At 47.7% G+C, this 25,496-nt stretch overlaps 1 protein-coding gene across 4 annotated transcripts in view; it reads right to left on the bottom strand.

Annotated features, from left to right (window-relative positions):
- Positions 1–25,496, bottom strand: part of SOS1 (SOS Ras/Rac guanine nucleotide exchange factor 1) — a 1,044,495-nt gene that overhangs the window by 291,253 nt on the left and 727,746 nt on the right. For all 4 annotated transcript variants that reach the window (XM_029594364.1, XM_029594368.1, XM_029594365.1 and 1 more), the window contains one exon: positions 2,989–3,211. In XM_029594364.1, coding sequence (XP_029450224.1) covers positions 2,989–3,211 — 223 coding nt within the window. The remainder of the gene's footprint in view (positions 1–2,988; positions 3,212–25,496) is intronic.

Genomic DNA, 25,496 nt, shown 5'->3' with positions numbered 1-25,496 from the left:
ATGGCGGGCTGTGGGACGAAGACCTTCCAGCAGGGGGTTCTGTGTGGATGCCTCCATGGTGCTGGGGCCTGGAATAGCCAACTCCGTCAGGCACTGAGAGACCAGGTCGGAGAGATCCTCCTTGGGAAAGAACCGCCTCATAGTTCGATATGGCTCTACCCCCGAGGGAAGTTCCCCCTCCTCGGGGGGGTCCGGACTCGTCCTCCGAGACATCAGGGTCCGTATGAACCGGACTGCCCAGAGGCGGGTGCCCGCGGTAAGGGCGAGAGGGTCCGGGGGCAGGGTCAGCCGGGCCTGGACGGGAAGCCAACTGCATCTGTACGAAGGCTTGGATCCCCTTAAATAAGTCCACCCAGGAAATGGAAGCGGTTTCCAGCCGGAGTACCAGGTCCCCCGGGATTCCTGGCTGTTCGAGACAGCCCGCTAGATCCGGGGTGGCCCCTGGGGAACTGTCGGTAAACCTCGGTTGAGACCGGTCCTGGCCCGAGGCTCTCACGGCCTCCTCACATTGGGCACAAAGGGAGTCTGGCTCCTCGCTCTGCGTGGCTCTAAGCTGGCACGCTGAGCACAGGCCAAGAGCTTTCACGCCGGAATCAGGTGCCGCCTCTGGAGACGCCGGGGTGTTTAGGTGTTCCATCGTGTCTTGCGAATGCAGGACGCCGGCGTTTATGCTGTCAGCGATATGCGCTCACTAATAATATGAGCCCAATAAGAATATGCGCTCAATAATATGCGTTCAGCAATATGTGCTCAAGAATAAACAATATGCGCTAAATAATATGCGTTCAGCAATATGCGCTCAATAATAAATATGCGCTCAATAATATGCGTTCAGCAATATGCGCTCAATAATATACGCTTAGCAATCTATATGCTGCGTTGTGCCCCAATCAACAGGCGCCTATCCGAGTGCGCCTATCCATGGGCGCTCAATACCAGAACAAGGCAGACAAAATGGCGACCTCCACGGCATGCCGCATGCAGGCAACGCCGCAGATCCTCGTACCTCGGAGGCCAAAAGTAAGAGATGTACGCCTTAACTGATCCTCGGCGCTTCCCGGCTGTAACCCGGGCGGTCTCCAGCTGCGGGGGGAGAGGGGAAATACCTTCACCGCCGCGCTTGAGGAAGTGCACCCGCTGCCTCTAAGCCGCCGAACTCGTCTCGTTCGGGACTAAGTCCACGCCGGGACCGAGGCGCCTCTCAGCCAGGCCCGAGCCCTTCTCGCTCGGGAGCTAGATCCCTGCCGTGAATCGGCCACCGGACCGAGGCTCTTACCTCCGAGGGACCACGGAAATCACCTCGGGAAACTCGACTGGGGGAGGGACCCAAGGATATCACCGCAGAAGTGCGGGACTCGTCTTCTGAGAAATTTGGAAAGTAGTATTGGAAAACATGCTCAGCGAGCGTGCAGGCGCTCCAAACTGCTTTGGAGACGGAAATTACTGAGTTGCTGCACTTCCTGTGGGGGTATATGTACCCGTGCTGATGTCAGATCCGTCTCCAACTGCTAGCACGAGCACACTATACCCACTTGTTCTGAGTCCATCTGCTACACGCTAGGAAATGGTGCCGTTCTGACCTTGCCCCAGTCATGTGACTGGAGTAAGGTTCAAGAATCAGACCCAAGCCACATGGCCAAGGACAATCCATGGACCTTACCCTAATCACATGGCTGGGGCAAGGTCAGAATGGTACCATTTTGGAAAATGGCACTGACCAGGCCAAGTATGAGGGTGCACCCAGCTCCAACACAGGATCCATTTCAAGGTTTTGGGGGGGGGGGGGGGGTAATGGGCAAGTGGGGCCAAGAACCTATCTTTGACACTTGGGGGTGGAGGAGCTGGGACCCAAAGCAGACTTGTATTGCATGGTTGGGAGGGAGGGGCCACGGGTCACTGACATGTAGGTATTATCTATTTTCCTCTTGGGGGTGTTGAGGTTGCCTCAACTTGTTGCCCTGAGTCGAGAAGGGGTCAGCACTGACCTCCACTCTACCTCCCTGTTCGATGTAACTTTTTTTTTTTTTTTTTGGCCAACGGCCCTTTAAGGCGATGGCGTTCTCATGAGGTTGGGGCTGCCATCATTAAAGGGCTGTGTTCTTTTGTCCTGCGCTATCTGCCCACAAAACAAAAGAATGCGCCATATAGCCACAATGCTTTTTCTTCGGAGGGGCCCCCCGGATTGTGCGACCCCTCCTGCAATAAAACATTGTGGCTTAGTGCCTCTAGGCTAAAGACATCAAAAGATCAGCAACTGCAACTCAACCATTCACAGATAGGCTAAGTGCTCATATACTCCTAGCCCTGCCCTTTCCTTGGCTTATCCCCAGGGCGGAAAATATGGAATATGAGCAGACAGTTGTGTCAGTGATTTGTATTGTAACTTCCTATTGGGCTTTGAAGCACACAAATTAAATCTAAAGGGTGCCAGTCAGACATCGATTTAACAATTTTTAAAAATTATTTTTTGTTCAAGTAGTATCCCCCTACTCATTTGGATTCCAGCTCAAGAACTTTCATTTGAAGTTACCCAGAATTTTCTCCTACATTTTTAACCCCTCTCATTTTTCTACTGAACAGAAATCTATGGCTAGCTGCCAGTGAGCATGGTTCCCACTGGAACCCAGTATGTGTGCACTCCAAGAATGACCGTTACGTGTCACTATGGCACAATGGCTAGGACTCCTCTCAAGCTATAAACATTGTGAGCAATCCTAACCACGAACAGCTTAAATTGCAGAAGGTAAGCTGGTTTTCTGCATAGAAATGCATAGCAACGTCACTGATCTACTGAGCTGCGCTCACAATTTTACACTTTCAACTGCTGGTTAATTATCAGAATTAGAAATGCTAAATATTCATTTTGGCTGATTTTTGGCTGAAAAAAAACATGCAATAAAATAATTATATCAAGCAATTTATAGTTCTTTGTAAGCAAAAATTAAACATTGTTTCAGTATAATTTCTTTTGTTTAGAGATGGTAATACCTGTAAAGATCTGATTCAAGCAAGGTAAGCTGTCGAGCAATTTCTATAGGGTGCAGTGTTAGCAAGTCAAAAGTCTCAGTCTGTCCTGGCCGACTTATATGCCACTCTACAGCAGGAGGTGAGCTTTCAAAAGTAATATTGTGACTGGGTCCATTGGCTTGTGCCTGTTTTTTCCGCTGAATAATCTTTGTGATTGATTCCACCCATTTTTTCATAGCTTTACCTGAAATAAATATAAAAAACACAGATTAGCAATCTCTTCATTCTTCCATCTTTCAACAAAAGTAAAGCAGAGTTGCTTACATGTAACAGGTACTCTCTGAGGAAAGCAGGATGTCAGTCCTCACACACGGAAGACATTATCAGGTGGAGCCCCAATGCAGAAAACATGTCAAAATTTTCTAGAATTTTTACTAGGCACACTGAGCATGCCCAGCATGCCCTATACCATGCATCTACACGGGATCCCTCTCCAGTCTGGTAACACAGAATTAGAATTAAAATAAAATATAGGAGAAAACCAACTACACAGGGTGGTGGGCAGGTTTCGTGAGGACTAAAATACTGCTGTACTAGGAGAACACCTGTTACAGGTAAGCAACTCTTCTTTCTCCGAGGACAAGCAGGATGGTAGTCTTCACACGTAGGTGAATCCCTAGCTACAAGCTGCTCCCAACACAAAAGGGAACTAATAAGACACCTAGCCAGGTGCAAAGGGCACAACATCACTGGTGCTGTTGGTAACAGAGGAGAAAGCCTGAACCCAAACAATGGGTCCTAGGTGGAAGGGTTGCGTTCTACACCTCAAATAGGTTCTGAAGAACAGACTGGCCGAATCTACTGTTGCATCGACCATCCCTATTCAAATAGTAATGAGAAGTGAATTTATGGAGAGACCTCCACATTGCAGCCTTGCAGATCTCCATGGGACACTGCCATGGCTCTGACAGAATGAGCCTTGACATGACCCCCAAGATTCAGCCCTGCTTGGGCATAACTGAAGTAGATGCAACCTGCTAGCCAACTGGATAGTGTCTGTTTGGCAATGGCAATGCCCAACCTGTTCTTACCAAAAGAAATAAAAAGTTGGGTGAGCTGTCTATGGGCTTCTGTCCACTCCAGATAGAAGGCTAAGACTCACTTGCAGTGCTTGTTCAACCTGGTGTGAATGGGGCCTGGGAAAGAATGTTGGCAGGATGATGGAAATCAGTCACCACCTTAGGCAGGAACTTAGGGTGTGTATGCAAAACCACCCTGTCATGATAAAACTTACTGTAAGGTGGATAAGTCATTTGGTCTGGAGCTCGCTGACCCTGCACGCTGAGGTGACCACCACCAAAAATATGACTTACCAGGTCAGTTATTTCAGGTCACAGGTGTGCATCGGCTCAAAAGGAGCTTTTATCAGCTGAGCTACCACCACATTGATGTCCCAAGACATAGCATGAGGCCTTAGGGGATGCTTCAATTGAAGACAGATCTAGGGCCTTCTGCTCACACCACATGGAAAACCACCACATCCTATCTTTCAAACAGATCATACCAGGTACAGATAAAAAAACACAATATCAGACAAGATCGACCTAAAAACAGGAGTCCCCCAGGGCTCAGCACTCTCAGTGACTCTATTTAACATATACATGCTCCCCCTCTGCCACCTACTGGAAGGACTAGGTATCATACACTACATATATGCTGACGACATTCAACTAATTCTACCAGTCGAGGAATCTATTGAGAAAACACTAAACTTTGCAATGTTGTACCTAGACATAATAAAACAACTATTAAACCAAATGGAGCTAGTAATTAACATAGAAAAAACAGAATTCATACACCTCGAACGAAAAAACATTGTAAAAATTCAGAATCCTATCAAATTTAAAAATGATAAAACAGTAGAGTTAACTGATAAAGCTAGAAATCTAGGAGTAATTATAGACACTGAACTCAGCCTTAAGCAACACATATCAATAAAAGCAAGAGAAGGATATTCCAACTAATGGTACTTAGAAGACTAAAACCCCTGTTAACTCAAGAACACTTTCGCACAGTACTACAAGCACTAATATTTGCTAACAGACTACTGTAACACACTTTTCCTAGGACTACCATATACCACAATCAGACCACTGCAAATACTACAGAACTCGGCTGCCAGAATACTTACTGGGAAAGGCAGGAGAGATCGTATCACCCAAACACTTGCGGATTTACATTGGCTCCCAATAGAAGAAAGAGTGCAATTTAAAACACTATGCACAATTCATAAACTAATAAATGTTGTGATTACTTACCTGATAATCTCCTTTTCCTTAGTGTAGACAGATGGACTCAGAACGAATGGGTATAGTATCCGCGTGCTAGCAGTTGGAGACGGATCTGACGTCAGCCCGGGGTATATATACCCCCACAGGAAGAGTAGCAACTTAGTAATCTTCCTTGCAAAAGCTGTTATGGATGTGTGTACTGAAGCTCAATGAAAAGTGAAACAGGATTCCCCTGACCGATTGATAGTAGCTGGAGACCACCAGCATTCCCAGCCGGAAGGCGTTGACACCTGGTAGAGTGTACGCTCTTATGGAAACAGATGACATGGCTTACCTTGAATCGGTGAAACCCATGTACACAGGCAGCTGGGCGGGATGCTGAGTCCATCTGACTACACTAAGGAAAAGGAGATTATCAGGTAAGTAATCTCAACATTTCCTGGCGTGTAGCCAGATGGACTCAGAACGAATGGGATGTACAAAAGCTTTACTCCCAGCCTGGGCGGGAGGTTGCCTGAGGACCCTGTAGTACCGCCCTCGCAAATGCTGAGTCCTCCCTGGCCTGGACATCCAGACAGTAGAACCTGGAGAAGGTATGGAGGGAGGACCATGTCGCCGCTTTACATATTTCTGCAGGCGACAGCATACTGGATTCCACCCAGGATGCCGCTTGTGCTCTGGTAGAATGAGCCTTGACTTGTAGCGGTGGAGACTTCCCAGCCTCCACATAAGCTGCTCTGATAACTTCTTTAATCCAGCGGGCGATGGTGGGCCGCGAGGCCGCTTCACCTTGCTTCTTCCCGCTGTGCAGGACGAACAGATGGTCCGTCTTTCGTAGTTCTTGTGTGACTTCCAGATATCTGGGCAGCAATCTGCCAATGTCGAGATGGCGTAATAAACGCCCTTCTTCAGATTTCTTCAAACCCGCCATAGTGGGCAAGGATATGGTTTGGTTAAGATGAAACTGTGAAACCACTTTCGGTAGAAAGGAGGGAACCGTGCGAAGATGAATAGCCTCAGGAGTGATTCTCAGAAAAGGATCACGGCAGGACAGTGCTTGTAGCTCTGAGATGCGGCGTGCGGAACACACCGCCAATAAGAACACCATCTTCAAGGTTAGAGAACGGAGAGAGAGGCCCCGAAGGGGTCTGAAGGTGGATCCCGCTAGGAAATCCAAAACACGGTTGAGGTTCTATAAGGGCACAGGCCACTTCAGTGGTGGACGAATATGCTTAACTCCTTTCAGGAAGCGAGAAACATCTGGGTGCTTGGCGATGGACTTGCCCTCCCTCCTGGGGCCATAGCAAGACAGCGCAGCCACCTGAACCTTGATGGAGCTGAGGGAGAGACCCTTCTGAAGTCCATCCTGCAGGAAATCCAACACAACAGGGATTGTGGTCGAATGCGGATTAGTGCCATGAGTGTCGCACCATGCTTCAAATATTCTCCAGATCCTTACATAGGTGAGGGATGTAGAAAACTTGCGAGCTCGGAGGAGTGTATCTATCACGGGCTCTGAGTAACCTCTTTTCTTCAGTCTAGCCCTCTCAATGGCCAGACCGTAAGAGAGAATTGAGCTGGATCCTCGTGGAGGATGGGACCTAGACGTAGAAGGTCCCAAAGAGGAGGCAGGGGAAGAGGCTCCCCTGCCAGTAGTCTTCTCATGTCCACGTACCAGGGTCTTCTTGGCCAGTCTGGTGCCAATAGAAGAACTAGGCCCCGGTGTTTCTGAATCTTGTGGATGATGGCGCCCAGCAGAGGCCACGGAGGAAAAGGCATATAGCAGAGTCCCTGGAGGCCACGGCTGAAACAGGGCATCGATTCCGTGAGAGAACGGGTCACGCTTGCGGCTGAAGTATCTGGGTACTTGAGCATTGGACTTGTCCGCCAGTAAATCCATGTCCGGAATCCTCCAGTGATCCACAATCATCTGGAAGGTTGTGGGTGACAGCTGCCACTCTCCCGGATTTAGGCTTTCTCTGCTGAGGAAGTCTGCCGTGGTGTTGTCCTTCCCGGCAATGTGGACAGCAGAGATGTCCTGAAGATTCGCCTCTGCCCAAACCATCAGTGGGGCGATCTCCAGAGATACTTGTCGGCTTCTGGTTCCGCCCTGACGGTTGATGTATGCCACCGTGGTGGCATTGTCTGACATCACTCTGACTGCTCTGTTCTTCAGTTTGTGAGCAAATCGAAGGCATGCCAATCGGACAGCCCGAGCCTCTAGACGGTTGATGTTCCACGCTGACTCTTCTCCGTGCCACCGCCCTTGTGCGGTGAGTCCTTCGCAGTGTGCTCCCCAGCCGCTCAGGCTGGCATCTGTGGTGAGCAGAGTCCACGTGGGGGAGGACATCCTTGACCCCTTGCTCATGTGGTCGGGCTGCAGCCACCACCGTAACTGTGTCCAGACTATGGCAGGCAGAGGTAGATGCGTAGAATAGTTCCGTAGACAAGGGCTCCAGCAAGAGAGCAGGGAGTGTTGTAGAGGTCTCATATGGGCCCTTGCCCAAGGTACCACTTCCAGGGTGGATGCCATGAGACCAAGAACCTGCAGATAATCCCAAGCTATGGGCCGACTGGCTCCCATCAAGTACTGGATACGCGTCTGAAGTTTCAACTTTCTCTTGGCAGTGAGACTGACTGTGTCTGCCTGCGTGTCGAACTGTACTCCCAGATATTCCAGTGACTGGGAAGGCTGTAGGCAACTCTTGCTGAGGTTGATTACCCAGCCCAGGCTTTCCAGAAGGGCGATCACTCTGTCGGTTGTCCGAAGGCTCTCCTCTCGTGATTTCGCCCTGATCAGCCAATTGTCTAGGTAGAGATGGACCAGAATTCCTTCCCGCCTGAGGGCCGCTGCTCCAACGACAACCACCTTGGTGAAGGTCCGCGGTGACGTGGCCAATCCGAAGGCCAGAGCCCGGAATTGGAAGTGGCGACCCAGAACCGTGAAGCATAGGTAGCGCTGATGATCCAGATGGATCGGGATATGCAGGTATGCCTCTGACAAGTCTAATGCCATGAGGAATTCTCCTGGCTGCACTGCGGTCTTGACGGAGCACAGAGTCTCCATGCGAAACCTCGGGACCCGTAAGTATCGATTGACTGACTTGAGGTCCAGCACAGGCCAAAAGGTGCCCCCTTTCTTGGGTACCATGAAATAAATGGAATAGTGTCCAGAATTCACTTCCCAGGCAGGTACTGGGATGATGGCTTTCAAGGACAGGAGCCTCGCCAGGGTAGCTTCCAATGCTGCCTTCTTGTGTATGGGACATGAAGATTCCACAAACTTGTCCGGAGGGAGATGATGAAAGTCCAGATAATATCCCTCCTGGACAATGGCGAGGACCCACTGGTCCGACGTAATCTCGACCCATCTGGGGTAGAAGAGGGTTAACCTGCCCCCTATGGCTTCGTCCCCCAGATGAATCGGCGGATTCTCATTGGGAGGCGCGGCCGGGACCCGAGCCCGGGCCTGCTCCCCTCTTGCGCTGCTTGGTCCGGAAGGACTGATTCCTGGCCTGAGGACGTGGTGCCTGGTAGCGACTCCTGTAAGGAACAAAGCGCTGTGAACTCCTGCCCCTGGAGGGCCTTGGAAAGGCACGCTGGCCCCTTCTGAACCAATCTTCCGGCAGTCTAGGCACTGGAGAGGCACCCCATGTACTGGCCAGTTTATCAAGGTCGCTGCCAAATAGGAAAGAGCCCTTAAAGGGCAATCTGGTGAGGTGTGTCTTTGAAGGCGCATCAGCTGACCAACTCCGGATCCAGAGCTGCCTCCTGGCGGCTACGGAGGATGAGATCCCCTTAGCTGTTGTCCGGACCAGGTCTGATGCAGCATCCGTGAGGAACGAGAGAGCGGACTCCATGACAGCTGCTGGAGCGTTGTTCCTAACCTGTGACAAACAGGCACGCGTCACCACTGTGCAGCAGGTCGCAATCCGCAAAGATAGAGCTGCCACCTCAAAGGTCTGTTTCAGAATGGCGTCCAGTCGCCGGTCATGAGGCTCCTTGAGGGCCGTCCCCCCTTCAACTGGAATGGTAGTGCGCTTGACCACAGCGCTAATCAAGGCGTCCACCTGAGGGCATGCCAGCAGGTCCTGAATAGCCGGTGCCAATGGGTACATGCCCGTCAGGGCCCGGCCCCCTTTAAAGGAAACCGCTGGTGCCGCCCATTCTAAATCAATCAGTTGTTGTGCCGCTTGCAAGAATGGAAAATGACGGGCTGTAGGACGAAGACCTTCCAGCAGGGGATTCTGCGCAGAGGGCACCGTAGCGCTGGGACCTGTAATATCCAACTCAGCCAGACACTGAGACACTAGGTCGGAGAGATCCTCCTTAGGGAAGAACTGCCTCATGGTTCTATATGGCTCAATCCCTGGGGGAAGTTCCCCCTCGTCCGGGAGTTTGGACTTATCCGGTGAAACCTCCTTGTCTGACTGATCTGGACTGTCCAGCGGCGGGAGGACCCGCTCACGATAAGGGCGTGAGGGTTCAGGAACAGGATCCATAGGAGCCGCCACCGCAGCGGCAGCAGCTGCCGCAGTCGCAGCCACCGCAGGAACAACAGGGACAGCAGGAAAAGCAGGAACCGTAGGGCCGGGACGGCAAGCCGTCTGCATCTGTACAAAGGCATGAATCCCCTTAAAGAGATCCACCCAGGAAATGGAAGCAGCCTCTAATCACCGGGGTACAAGATCCCCTAGAATTCCCGACTGGTCGAGACTGACTGCTAAATCCGGGGTAGCCCCTGGGGAACTGTCAGCAAATTTTGGCTGAGATTGGTCCTGGTCCCAGGGTCCCACGGCCTCCTCACATTGGGCACATAGGGCGTCTGGCTCCTCACTGTTCGTGGCTCTAAGCTGGCAGGCAGAGCAGAGGCCAAGGGCTTTAATGCCTGAGGCAGGCGGCGCCGCCGCTGAAGATGCTGAGGCGTTCTGTTCCATAGAAAAATATGCGCTGAATGAGAAGCGGCAATAATATATGCGTAATACCACAGACGCACAATAATAATAATATGCGGCAGCAATATGCGCTTAATACAACAGGCGCACAAAAATAATAATATGCGGCAGCAATATGCGCTTAATACAACAGGCGCACAAAAACAACAATATGCGGCAGCAATATGCGCTTAATACAATAGGCGCACAATAATAACAACATGCGGCAGCAATATGCGCTTAGTACCACAGGCGCACAATAATAGTAGTATGCAAGACGATCTCAGCAATAGGCGGCCATAAAAGCCACTCAATTGGATACAATATGCTCTCAGCAATATGCAGGTAGCAATATCCGCTCAATGGCAGGTAATACGCTCTCAGCAAGAAGCGTCTAGCAATACACGCTCAATGGTATGCAATAGGCTCTTAGCAGGAAGCGGTTAGTAATACACGCTCAATGGCATTCAATAGGCACTCAGCAATATGCGGTTAGCAATACACGCTCAATGGCATTCAATATGCGCTCAGCGATAGGCGGTTAGCAATACACGCTCAGTGGCATTCAATATGCTCTCAGCAATAAAGCAATATACGCACAAGGAGGAATAGAGCCGCGCCTATTACGGGCGCTCAATACCTGAACTAGGCCCACAAAATGGTGCCCTCCACGGCGTGCCATGCCGCCGATCCTCTGTTCCTCGGAGACCAGAAATAAGGGATGTACGTCTTACCTGATCCTCGGCGCTTCCCGGCTGGAACCCGGGCGGTCTCCGGCTGTGGGGGGAGAGGGCAAGTACCTTCACCGCCGCGTTTGAGGATATGCACCCGCTGCCTCGTCCACACCGGGACAGAGGCGCCTCCGTAAGCCTCACCCGAACCTCGCCCGGGGGCTGTGTCCCTGCCGCGATTCGGCCACCGGACCGAGGACTTAAACCTCTGGGGGATCACGGAAATCACCCCGGGAAACTCTACTGGGGGAGGGACCTTAGGGTATCACCGCAGGAGTGCGGGGCTTGATGCTGTAGAAGTTGTAGTAAGTAGAAAATACAAAGTAGATTTGGAAAACACGCTCAGCAAGCGTGCAGGCTCTCCAAAGTGCTTTGGAGACGGAAATTACTAAGTTGCTACGCTTCCTGTGGGGGTATATATACCCAGTGCTGACGTCAGATCAGTCTCCAACTGCTAGCACGCGGATACTATACCCAATTGTTCTGAGTCCATCTGGCTACACGCCAGGAAATGATGAAAATGCTGACTGGCTAAACACTGCCCTACGATTACATGTCCCTCAAAGGAATCTCAGGTCAGCCAATAAAGCACTACTAACCATACCCTCAGTCAAAACAGCGAAGTTGACCCAGGTTAGAGAGAGAGCACTATCTTTGGCAGGACCATTATTATGGAACACATTACCACTTGAACTAAGACTAATGAAAGATTTAAAACTCTTCAAGAAAAGCCTAAAAACTTGGCTTTTCAAAAAAGAATTTCACAATGAGAGCGTTGAACAACAACAACAAATACTTCCAGCTGAGAGTCACCTATATATAAAAAGTAGAATTATTTCATAATTAAATATTAAATGAAAACAGTATACACATATATGATTATCCTGACACTCATATAAATGGTAACCTCATCCCACTTCTGGTTTAGACTATATTATTAATCTATGTAACCGTAAATATTGGCACACTATGGATAACCTAGAAACCAAACCTATTCGTGCCTAAATATAAACCGTTGTGATGGTACATTACTAAACGACGGTATAGAAAAGTTTTTAAATAAATAAATATAAAACTTTCTAGTGGAAGGCTTTCTAGAAGCCACCAGGAACCAAGACACATCCTCAGAAAGATCAAGCAGGTGCAGGATTAATCTCTCCACATTAAGGCTGTGAGCGATAGGGCCTGGGGGTTGGGATGCTGCAGCGTGCTTTGATCTTGCATGATGAGATCTGGAGAAGTCCTCAGACTGATCCGTTTCCGGATGGACAACTCCCATAGGAGTGGAAACCAGACCGGTTTCCGCTAATGAGGGGCTATTAGGATCATAGTCCCCCTGTCCTCACAAAGCTTCAAGAGAGTCTCTGCCACTAAGGGAATCAGAGGGTATGCATATAGAAGAGTTTTGCCCCAATGAAGGGCGAGAGCATCCGAGGCTAGTTTGCCATCTGACTTGAACAGGGAGCAGAACAAAGGCACCTACCTGCCTGTTGCAGGGGTACTCAAACAGATCTACGTCCAGGCTCCCCCAGAGGCAGAATATCTGATTTGCTACCCCCTGCTACAGGGACCACTCGTGGGGTCTGAAGGCTCGACTCAGTCTGTCCACTACCATGTTCTCTGTCCCAGCCAGGCACATGGCTCTGAGCAGCTATCTTGCGGGGAATAGGGCCCACAACCAGTTCTGGACCGCTTCCTAATAGAAGAGGTATGATCCAGTGCCTCCCTGCTAGTTGACATACCACATGACTATCCGGTTGCTGGTCTGGATCAAGACAACTCAGTTGGATAGTCAATCTCAAAGCCCATAGCACGTACCTGATCGCCTGAAACTCCAGGAAGTTAATTTGACAAGAATGTTCCTGATCGGACCAGAGACCCTGAGTGCTTAGCCCATCTAAATAATCTCACCACCCCAGGGTGGGGAGATCTGTGGTTAGGAGAATTTCGTTAGGGGGACTACGAAAAAAGGTCCCCCATTCCAGATATGAAAGTACCCACTATATCCTGGAGGCTCTGAGCAGCCTAGCGCCTCTGCAACTTTGTTGCCAGAGAATGTGGTTCGTGCAGTTAGTATAGCTGTGTTTAAAAAAGGATTGGATAAGTTCTTGGAGGAGAAGTCCATTACCTGCTATTAAGTTCACTTAGAGAATAGCCACTGCCATTAGCAATGGTTACATGGAATAGACTTAGTTTTTGGGTACTTGCCAGGTTCTTATGGCCTGGATTGGCCCCTGTTGGAAACAGGATGCTGGGCTTGATGGACCCTTGGTCTGACCCAGTATGGCATTTTCTTATGTTCTTATGTTATGTCCACTGGGTTCTGTGCATGTGTAGGCATGCTAAGGGAGTGATGGACAGTTGCAGAGATATGCCTGAACAGCTCAACATGTGCCCTGCTTTTACCTGCTGGCTCTGCTGAATATCTGCCACGATGGTCATCAAGGTGATAGCCCTTTGACGAGGCAGGAAGGCTTTGGCCTGAGCCATGTCTAGCAGGGCTCCTATGAAGTCCAATTGAAGTGATGGGCTGTGAGAGGACTTTGGGTAGTTGAGAATGAACGTTAGTGACTCCAGCATCTGGACGGTCAAGCACATTGACCTGGCAGCCCCTGCCTGAGATGTGATCTGGACCAGGCAATCGTCCAGATAAGGAAAAACATATACTCCCAGCCTGTGGAGGTGCACAGACACCACGGCCAGGAACTTTGTGAAGACTCGTGGGGCTGACGCCAGCCCAAACACCACCACCCAGTACTGGAATACTGTTTTCCCACCATGAACCGGATATATTTCCTGTGACCAGGGAAGATCTCAATATGAGTGTATGCATCCTTTAGATGCATACACTCATATTGAGATTTATTTATTGAGATTTATTCCCCCTTTTTATAAAAGGGGGAATAAAAGTGCCCAGGGAAACCATCTTGAACTATTTTTTTTTTTTTTTTTTTAAAGAAACTTGTTCAAGGCCTTTAGATCTAGGATGGGACAGAGTCCTTCTGTTCTCTTTGGAATTAGGAAGTACCAGGAGTAGAATGCCCACCCTCTCTGCCCTGGTGGTACAGGTTCGACCACAAGGGCCATTAAGAGGGAGGAGAGCTTCGCTAGTAGTACCTCCTGATGCACTACAGGCCCTCAAAACAGGCACAGAGGACAATTTGGTGGGATACCCAACAGATTCAATTGGTATCCTTGACGAACGATGGAAAGAACCCTGAGGTTATACTGGGCCACTGAGTTCACAAAGAACCCCGATGTTATACTGGGCCACTGGTTCACAAAGAACTGCAGCCTGCCCTGACTGGAGGGTCCACCGTACCGGGTATGGCTGACTGAACTACGCTCCCTACGACCCAGTCAAAACCCTGTCCTTGGAGTGGAATGAGGTGCCATCTGAGGATTGGGTACTCTCTGCTGCCTGGGGAGGCCACGGGAGTCCTGATGGTGTTTGACAGAAGTGAAGGGGCAGAGGATAGTACTTCCTTTGACGAAAAAAAAAGAGTTCCTTGGCCCCAGTATCGCCAACCTCCTAGAAGAGGACGACAGATCTGGATTGCTGGCAGAGAGTTGTTGGAGGGTTTCATGGTGTTCCCAAAGTTGGGCCACAGTGTCCCTCACCCTATCTCCAAAGAGATTCTCCCCTATTCATGGCACGACAGTGAGTTGTTTCTGTACCTCTGGTCGGAGATCTGAGGCCCACAGCCATGCCATTCTGCAGGTGCCGATTCCTGCTGGACAGATTCTTGATGCCGTTTCAAAAACATTGTGGTCGCTCGGACATCGTGTTTTCCACACTCCAGGCTCTTATGCACCAGCGACATGAGAGTGTCCTGCTGCTGGTTTGGCAGTTGCTCAGCCACCTCTTGCACCTGCTTCCAGATGTCCCACGAATACTGGCTCACGTAGAACTGGTAGGCACAAAGTGGGCAATAAGCATGGCACCTTGAAACCCTTTCCTCCCAAGAGCATCCATCACTCTATGGTCCTTCCTCGGGGACGCCAAGGAATAGGTCTGAGCGCGCTTGGCCCTCTTGGGAGCAAGTTTGACCACCAATGACTGGTGGGGCAGCTGATGCTTCTCGAATCCGGCAGCCTTCTGGATGAGGCAAACCCCCACCTGCCCTCTTAAAGGGAGGCACTGTGAGGAAGTGTTTCCATATCCTCAGTAGCAGCTCCTTAAGGATCTCATGCACCGGGACTACCATGATCTCCTTAGGAGGCTCCACGAACTGGAGGATCTCAAGTATTTTGTGCCTAGTATCCTCCACTATTAACTGAAATGGGAAGGCTTCCACTATCACCCTCACAAACCCTGCGGATGTTAAGTCCTCAGGCGAAGACTTCCTTTGTTCCTGTGGAGAAGGATCTGATGGGAGACCCTTGAAGGACTCCAAAGCATTATCCCCCCAGGGGTCACAAGAGTTCCTCATCTTTGCTGTAAGCAACAGGGGATGGGTCCGTAGGTGCTCGGCCTTCATCCATAAGTGCAGGCACCGGTCAAACTGGATGGGGAGGGGGTGGGGTGGGGAGCGGCAGGCCTCTGCATCTCTGCCAGCCTCGGCAGAGCTTCCTGCTCCAAGTAACCGGCAATGAGCACTGTATTGGTAGGGGGGAGGCCTCAGTGCCCCGCCATGCACCGAAGCTGTCCTGGGAACCAAAGCCAGCTGGGTCAGTAATGCACAGATAAGCAAGCTGAGGTTCTCCAGAAGCAGTACGAGGACGGGTAGCTCCGGGTCTGGTACCGTCAGTGCCACAAGACAGAAAATCTGCAGCGCCCGGTCCATCGCCAGCTGGACTCAGCGATCCCAGCTCCTCCTCAAATGTTGCTGATGCCAACACAGACTAGGAGGAAGGAGGGGTGGCCAGATCTTCTTCGGACCCTTGAGGTGGATTGGTGACTGGCATCAAGACCAATGGAGACAGTCATGGACCCCCGACACCAATGGAGGACTGGCATTCCTCACCTCAGGGTTGCTTTGTGCATTGTGGCAAAAGCCAGTACATCCCCATGCCTGGCTTCATGTGCTGATAAGGACTATTACCAATGCTTCTTCAAGTTCCCTCGATGCTCCACCTGTTTTTTTCCCCAGTGCTGAGGCTGGTGAGGAACCCTTCGTCCTTGGCCTGTGTCTTTGGCGCCCCTATTTGCCAACGGCAGTCCCACCAATGTCAATGGCTCAGTGTCCATCAGTGCAGCTCCTTGGTCCTTCGATGCCAATGCCTCAGACTTCTTTGACCCGAAGAGCTGATCTATCTTGTCGAGTTAAAGCAGACGTCCTTTCGGAGTCACCTGGTTGCACAAGTTGCAATCCTGGATGTCATGCGATGCCCCCAGGCAGAGGACATATATCTCATGCACCAGGGGCATCGTCGAAAACCAGTCGTGGCCATGTCGGACAAAACAAAAGGGGCATGAAACACAAACTATCGTGATGAGTGGCGATGGCCAGCAGGCACTGATGCTGCCACAGGGAATCGATCATGAAAGGAAACTTAACCAATTCGCCAAAAACTCTGACTAGGAGCACTACGGGAATGATTTTCTCCATGCTTTTCTGTCCCCAAGAGGAACTTGGGGACAGAAAAGCATGGAGAAAATCACGAGGAATAAGTAAAGTTTTCCACAAGGCCAAAAACAGCCAAAGTGAGGCTTACAGCTCCATAGAAAGAGAGAGACTGGAGAGGGACCCTGCATGGACACATGGTATAGGGCATGCTCAGTGTGCCTAGTCAAAGTTCTAGAAACGTTATCATCAGTTTTCCGCATCGGGGCTCCATCTGATGTTACCCATGTGTGAGGACTACCATCCTACTTGTCCTTGGAATACAGTACTTATTCTGTAACCCTAGAATTTAACATAATATTGCATTATCGAAAATTCTATTTTGAAGTTTCTTATTTTCTGGCTATTGTGATATAAATGTACAGAAAATCACTGGATGAGCATTTTAAACCAAGGATTTAGAAGTGGATTACTATCATACTGATAGGTGAAAGGCTTGGGTTTCTTCTCCTTCTCAGCACTGGACGGGGAGGCAGAGCAAGTAACTCCTCTAAGATGAGGCCTGCTGTTTAATAAGGTAAAATTGAACAGGCATTTAAAGAAGCTGTGTACTGCTTTCTTGACTGCTGAAGTTTAGCTTGGTCAAGATGAAAGAGTGTCATAGGAGTAGTGCGATAAGGACACTGAATCCTCAAAAAAGCAAGTAAACAGTGTTTTCCATAGATGGCAGGATGAATTAGCCATGATCTGGTGACACCGAACAGACTTGTTTCTTCTAGCTGGTAGAGCATGTGTGGCATATTCAAGCAGATGATGTCTAGAGAGCCACTACAGTCTATATCATAGCTAAATTAACATCCTCCAGTGAGATCGAATCCCTCAAGAGACAGAAACCTTCTAGCCATCCAGCGGACAACCTACCTTCCAAACTTCTGCTACTGATTCCTAACATTATTTCTGGACCTCTAGCGAACATTATAAACTGCTCTCTAACCCAAGGGATGTACCCAGACAGTCTAAAAACCGCCTCTCTTAAACCTCTCCTTAAGAAACACAATCTAGACCCCAAAGAACTTTCTAACTTCCGCCCCATCTCGAATCTCCCTTTCTTAGCCAAATTAACAGAGAAATTGGTTAATACTCAGCTTGCAGAATATCTAGAACACCACAATATCCTATACCCATCCCAATTCGGATTTCGCAAATCCTGCAGTACAGAAATTCTCCTCTTATCATTAACAGACCATATTATTATGGGACTAGACAAGGGCTACTCCTTTCTTCTAGTACTCCTAGACATTTCGGCGGCTTTTGACACCGTCAACCACTCCATCCTCCTTAATCGCCTAGCCGACATAGGGATAGCCGGCTCAGCCCTCAGTTGGTTCACGTCTTTTCTCAATAACAGAAGCTTCAAAGTTAAAATTAATGATAAAGAATCACCTGCGACTAGATTCTTGCTTGGTGTACCTCAAGGATCCTCTTTATCACCCACCCTCTTCAACATCTACCTCCTCACCCCCTCTGCCAGCTTCTAACAGACCTTAACCTAATTCATTCCCTATATGCAGATGACGTGCAGATTCTGATTCCGATAACAGAATCTATCGCAAAATCTCTCACACACTGGAACAACTGCCTAAAATCGATCACCAACCTTCTCAACAGTCTTAATCTGGTTCTTAACGCTTCTAAGACTGAACTCCTCCTCATCTCCTCCAACCAAGACAACCCCCTCCTGCAGTCAATCCACAATACCCAGCTCACACATACCCATGTGAGAGACCTCGGGGTTCTTCTCGATAATCGCCTAAACCTAAAGAAAATGATCAACACCACTACCAAAGACTGTTTCTATAGACTTCAGGTTCTAAAAAGACTCAAACCCCTACTATTTTTCCACGACTTCAGGACAGTTCTGCAAGCCTTGCTATTCGCCAAAATAGACTACTGCAGCGCTCTTCTCTTGGGTCTCCCTAACTCCACCACCAAACCGTTACAGTTGATACAGAACGCCGCGGCAAGACTCCTGACCAGCACCAACCGTGAAGAACACATTTCACCCATCCTCCGTAATCTACACTGGCTTCCAGTGAACTACAGAATCCTGCACAAATCACTCACCTTAATCCACAAATCTATCTGGAATCAACTTCATCTGGACCTTGAATTCCCTCTCAAACTCCATATCTCCAATAGACCGACAAGAGAACTATACAAAGGAACCCTACAAGCACCGCCTACCAAAGCATCACGCCTCACCTCGACCAAAGACCGATCCTTCTCGATAGCAGGCACAGCTATCTGAAACAACATCCCTTCAGACCTTAGGCTGGAACCCTGCCTCTTAACATTTAGGAAAAGACTTAAGACCTGGCTTTTCCGCCAAGCCTTCTCAGATCCCCCGGATACTCACTAGACGACTGAATTTCCTCATGACCAATGGATCTCTGTACCTCCTCAAGTATTTAATAAGACCCACTCTCGATTATACTACTATTTACACTATTAGTTTACTGCGTTCCTAAGCCTTTGTTTCCAGCTGTCTATGCTCCCAAGTTTAGCTACCTTGTTAGATGTAACTTTGTTCTTCCGGTTCAATTCACTATTTTTTTTACTGTTTATGTCACAGTTCCCCCTGTTCGATGTAAACCGATCTGATATGGTCATCTAACAATGAAGGGTGGTATAGAAAAGTGTTAAATAAATAAATAAATATAGCTAGTTAGTCAAGTCTTCAGGGAGGTCGGCATCTCATGGCTAATCCATCCTATCTATGGAAAACACCATTTAAAATAAGCAAACATTTTTCCCATTCATAAGCTGGCTGAAATAGCCATGATCTGTGGGGAGATCCAAGCTGAGGGTTGCAGTGGAGAGTTTTCTGTTTAAGCCATCTGGACTTTCCTGTGGACAGTAAACTATTGCGAGAACAGGTTTTGCAAAATTGCTTGTCCATGGTACCGACAGTCCTTGAGAGGTTGTTTAGACATCAGTGGGATGCAAAGGTTTAAACTGATGACTAAGCTACAGCTTTGCAAACATACTCAAAAAGTACAACTCTAAGATGACCAACAGGAGAAGGCAGAACTCTAATCTGAGACTGCGACCTGCAATCCTGGTAATGTGTAGCAGAGCTGAACTCACTTTGTTATCCAGTGGACAACGTACATTAGGCAACTTTGATGCCAAGTCCGTAAGTGTCATATGCAACAAACAGATGTGAAGCCTGGCGACGCAGTTGAGTTGTCTTATTCTAGAGATGAAGACTTTTACAGTCCAAGGTATAAAGGGCTGTTTCTCCTTCATGGCCACACAGTCTCAAAAGTAAGGTAGACAGAACGATGGACTGAATTATATAGAAAATTGAAACAACCATTGGTGGAAAATTTGGATGAGTGGGAAGGACTACCACTGAGCATTCAACATCCAAACTATTGGCTTGAGGTATGGAAGGCCTGGATGAAAGAGTGTTCCTTCGTCCTAATTTAACAATGTAGGATCTGTCCCCAGATACATGGGGGCACTGCTGGAAAGTTGTATGAGATCTGCAAACTATGCCCGTCTAGGCCTCAAGTGGAGATATAAGAAGCAAGGGAGCATGGTTTTGCCACAGCTTTTACGCTTCTCCCAGCAATCAGTAGTAGCGGTGGAAAAACATCTATGATGCTTGTCCTCCAATCGAAGAGAAAAAGCCCTGAGAGTCTCAGATCACTGAGTAGAATGGAGGAAATAATTATCTAATTTTCTGTTCTGTTCTAATGCAAACAGGTTAATTGACAGAAAACTGGAAAGAATCCACTTTGAAGTGAAAAAAGCACCAAAAGGAAGGAAGGGTGGGCAAATGTAACTTGTCCATTACCTCGGGACAGGTACCTGTCTCCCTTAAACAGGCCATCGTCAAACCTATCTTAAAGAAACCTAAACTTGACCCCTCCGATCTCGCCAACTACCGCCCTATCTCTAATCTCCCATTTATTTCTAAACTCCTCGAAAAAACTGTCAACAAACAACTCTCAGAATTCCTCGAGGATAACCATATCCTTGCACCTACTCAATATGGTTTCCGGAAATCCCACAGCACAGAGACACTTCTACTCTCCCTGTCAGACCATATCCTTAAAGGATTTGATAAAGGGCAATCCTATATTCTGGCCTTTCTCGACATCTCCTCTGCATTCGATACCATCAGCCATTCCATTCTCTTACAACGATTAACAGAAATTGGTGTTACGAGTGTTGCTCACAACTGGTTCAACTCTTACCTCAGTAACAGAAACTGCAAAATCCAACTAGGAAATCACGAATCCAAGGCCATCCCCCTCAATCAGGGTGTCCCACAAGGCTCATCCCTCTCTTCTACCCTTTTCAATATTTACATGCTACCCCTCTGTGACCTTCTCTCTAATCTCAACCTGCATCATTATGTCTACGCTGACGATGTTCAGTTACTCATTCCAATCACTGACTCTCCATCAAAAGCAATTGAAATCTGGAATGATACGCTCCACTCCATTAATAAACTCTTATCTTCCATCCATTTAGCTCTTAACACTACCAAAACTGAAATCATGCTCATCTCACCTCAAAACCATCCTAACCCCCCCCTTAGTCATATTCCATTTGCCCAACAAGTCCGTGATCTTGGCGTCATCCTTGATGGTCATTTCACGCTGAAGAAATTCATCAGTAATATACTAAAAGACGGTTTCTTTAAACTCCACTCCTTAAAAAAACTGAAACCCCTATTACATCCCCCCGACTTCCGTACAGTCCTACAAACCACCATCTTTGCCAAAACTGATTACTGTAATGCTCTTCTCCTCGGCCTTCCGAACAACTCCATCCACCCCATTCAAATACTGCAAAACACAACAGCCCGGATCTTTACTAACTCACGCAGAAATGATCATATCACACCTGTATTAAAAGATTTACACTGGCTCCCTATTACATCCCGCATCCAATATAAGGCTCTCTCTCTTGTCCACAAGGCCTTATACAATCCCGAAATGAATTGGTTTAATGAATCCTTCCGCCTCCACCAATCTAACAGGCCCACCAGACACCAACATCTCGCCACCATGCCTACCCCCTCTCCCAAACTCTATAAACTTACCTCCACGAGAGCCCGAGCGCTCTCGATCGCCGGGCCGACCCTTTAGAACACAATGCCAGTTGAATTACGGCAAGAAGAATGCTCAAAAACCTTTAAACGGAAGCTGAAGACTTGGCTCTTTAAAGCCTACACCTAATTTCTCAATCTTTCTCTCCATTCTCTTTTCCCACCCTCTCCTCTCTCTCCTTACTGTTCAGTTCGCTTATATTCCCTATTTCCTCAATTCTCTCTTTCCCCACCTTCCACTACACTCCACCCTCCCTTCCTTCCCCTCCCCCCCCACCCCGTCCCTCTACCCCTACGTCTCATTCAATCCCTACACATTCTACCTCCCTTCCCTCTCCCCCCCCCCTAGGTTCCTCTGCCCCCTTCTCTTTTCAAACTCTACTCAAATTTATTTAATATGTCATCGCCTCATATTGGATATGTATATACTGTTATAATATTATTTTATTTTATATATATTAGTAAAGCTTATTCTTAACATTTAACATTCAATGTTACTTTCCCTCCTTATATCCCCCCACTTACCCCCCCTTCAATTGTTCTTTTGTTAACTTGTTATAAATTGTCGATATAACTCTGTTCGATGTAAAACGCCTCCCCAGGCGTCTGTTTGCGTTACAATGTGAACAGATGTGATATCCCTGATGAATGTCGGTCTATAAAAATTTTAAATAAATAAATAAATAAACACACACATCCTTCTGATCAAAAGCACACATCCATTTTTGCTCTTGGATGAAAGGTAGAATCATACTGAGTGAATCCATTTTGAATTATTCTTAAAGTAGTTTGTTCAAAGGTCTCAGACAAAGAATGGGCCCCAATCTTGCTGATATTTTGGGGAAGAGGAAATATGGGGAGTAAATAACCAGCCCATGCTAGGACGCAGACAGGGCTCACACTTCCAACAGGCAAACTAAGCAATTGCCCAAAGCACTAAAATTTTGGGGGCAGCAAAATCCCACCAGCACAAAGTCCAAAGGGGTGCTGCTGTGCTAGTGCCAATAACAAAAAAGTAAGCAATGTACTACAGCCACTGCCACAAATAAGAGGGAATGTTTGCTGGAGCTACAACCAATATAAGTTGGGAGGATGTTTGCCAAGGGCACCAAATATTTTTGCACCGGCCCTAGATGCAGAGAACGGTTCCTGTTTGTTGGCGAAGAAGTGATTGCTTGGCAAAGCAGCACTGAGACAGACAGATGTGGCTCAAGATTTGAGCAGCATGGAGGGAAAGGTAGCTGGTAGAAATGCAAATGGTATCCATAACTCCATGATTTGGAAGATCTAGAGGTCCCTGGATATCTGGCACCAAGCCTCCAAGATTTGGATCTCTTCGCCCTTTGGAAGAGAGTTTGGAGAGATAAAAATTGGGCCTGGGTACGTGCCGAGTCTGTTATTGAGTCTCAGGTTGACAGCATACACGTTGCTGGGATCTGACCATAAGTTGGTACTGATATGGAGCCAAAAGCAGTAGTAGATAGAACTACTGAAAAAGCTGGGATTGATGCCTGAGAGAGCATAACTGTAAGCGTAGAAGGTGCGCAGGATCCTTGATAGGGTTGGACTGCTACATTCCATTTTTTATGTGTCGCTGCGATCAGGTAGGTCTGATCACTGGTCTTGGACATCAGCCTGGTCGCCGCTCACCCTGAGCCACGGCACATGCTGAGCTTGAATTGAAGCTGAGGAGGCATGATAATAGTTAAATTTTTTTCTTGCAAACAGAACTAAGGCAGCAATGAATGTACTCTTCCACACTCAAAAACGGTTGGGGTAATAAAACCCATAAATCGCAGGTTGTATAAAAAAACCCTTCAAATTCTGAATACACTCATGAAGATATTGCATCATATGGAACTGGTACGCAGAACAACTACGGGCAGAAAGCATGGAGCTTTGGAAGACTGTCTTGCCAGGACAGTCTAGCAGGCTTTCTCAGGGCAGTCACATCGATAACTGCCCGAAGAAGCAGTTCTCCGTACCCCGGAGATGATAGACACTGCATTTGAGATGCAGCATCAAGGCTGTAGGAATGCCAGAGGTAAGTGTTTTCCACACTCATTTACAAACAATTTTGGAATGTTGTTGGACTGGGAACGTCACCAGATCCAACTTCAGGAGTCTCAGTTTTGGAGGCACCTCAAGACTTATAAAAGCAGGGTGCTTTGTCACTAAGCGTCATCCCCAGTTTTTCCATAAATTTGAACAGGACAGGTATTTTGGGGGCAATATATCTATAGAACCCTCTCTTCTGAAAAAGAGGTGTTATAAAACTAGGATCCCCAAAAAATGATGAAGAAAAACCAGTGGTCTTCCTCAGGTTCGAAGGGGAAAAACCTTGGTCAACCACCACTGAATAACTTGACTCCACTGCCAATGAGGGAGAAGAGGAACCACCCCGAATCAATGGTTCTGATGATGTGTTCACCCCAATGGCTAATAGTGGGACTTCGGTGTGAGGTATCACTGCTGTAATGTTGAAGAGGGGCAGCTGTATTATTCCATCTCCATAGAAAATGAAATTCTCACAAGACCTGCAATCAACTGAAGTGTCCTCCAGCCTTGCACAGGTGATGGAACATCCCTTCTGAAGAAAAGGATAGGTTCCCGAATCAATACGTTTCTTTTCCTTTTTTTTTTTTTTTTTTTTTAACACAGATGTAAGTGACATTATTTATTATTTATTTGGCACTTTTATATACTGATATTCATGTAACAAGTTACAAATCACCTCGGTTTACATTATAACAATAACCATTGCAAAAGGATGCATAACATTAAACAGGGGTGAACAAAACTTGGATCCAACGAAATGGGATTAACAAAGATAACTGGGATAGGGTATTGCAGAGGAAAAACATTTGATAGCTCGTCTATACTCAGAGCGGCTTGCTAGTGATGAAGTTCTACTAACAATGCTGCCTGAAATGTTCCAAGGTTATTGAGCTGGAGTCTGTAATCTGAAGCCCGCCATTATCAATTTAGAAGGAATGAGGGCTGTAGTATTTAGAGGATATTTATTTATTTATTTATTTATTTTTGGTTTTTATATACCGGAAGTTCCTGTATAAAATACATATCACTCCGGTTCACAGGTAACTGAAATAACTACCGCCGTGTGGCAGTTTACATGGAACATATCAAACGATTTACATAGAACATTTCAAACGATTGCTATATAATAAGTAGAAAAAACAAACTAAGTTCACCTATGAAACATATAAATAAGGCCAATAATAAATAGTGTAAAATAAACATTGCATTAATGCTATAGGACAGTAGGTTGATTATATCTTGTTCTTAGCTCTCTGGGAATGCTTGAAGGAAGAGCCAAGTCTTGAGTTTCACCTTAAAAGTGTTATGGCATGGCTCGAGGCGGAGGTCTGGAGGTAGTGAGTTCCAGAGTGACGGGCCCGCTGTGGATAAAGCGCGTTTTCTCAGGGAGGATTTTGCGGGTTGGGTGATCAATCTGTTTTGATATGCCCTTCTCGTCGGCTTTTTAGAAGTGTGTAGTTGGAGCTGGAATGTTAGGTTGAGTGGGGAGATGTTATGTAGGGCCTTATGAATCATCATGCTGGTTTTAAACTGTATCCTGTATTTGATGGGAAGCCAATGGAGGTGTTGGAGGATCGGGGTGATGTGGTCTTTTTTTTTGGCATTGGTGAGAATTCTTGCTGTGGCATTTAAGACCATCTGTAGGGGTTTTGTGGAGCAGGCGGGAAGTCCCAGCAGGAGTGAATTGCAGTAGTCCAACTTCGGGAGAATGATGGCTTGGAGTACTGTGCGGAAATCTCTGTAGCGTAGAAGTGGCTTTAGTTTCTTTAAAACTTGTAATTTAAAGAAGCATTCTTTTGTGGTGTTGTTTACGAATTTACTGAGGCTGAGTCTGTTGTCTAGGAGTACACCCAGATCTCTGACTTGAGGTGAGGTGGTGTATC

The sequence above is a fragment of the Rhinatrema bivittatum genome, chromosome 3, assembly GCF_901001135.1.
Source record: "Rhinatrema bivittatum chromosome 3, aRhiBiv1.1, whole genome shotgun sequence".
NCBI classification, from domain to species: domain Eukaryota; kingdom Metazoa; phylum Chordata; class Amphibia; order Gymnophiona; family Rhinatrematidae; genus Rhinatrema; species Rhinatrema bivittatum.
This window is presented reverse-complemented; position numbering and strand designations above follow the sequence as displayed.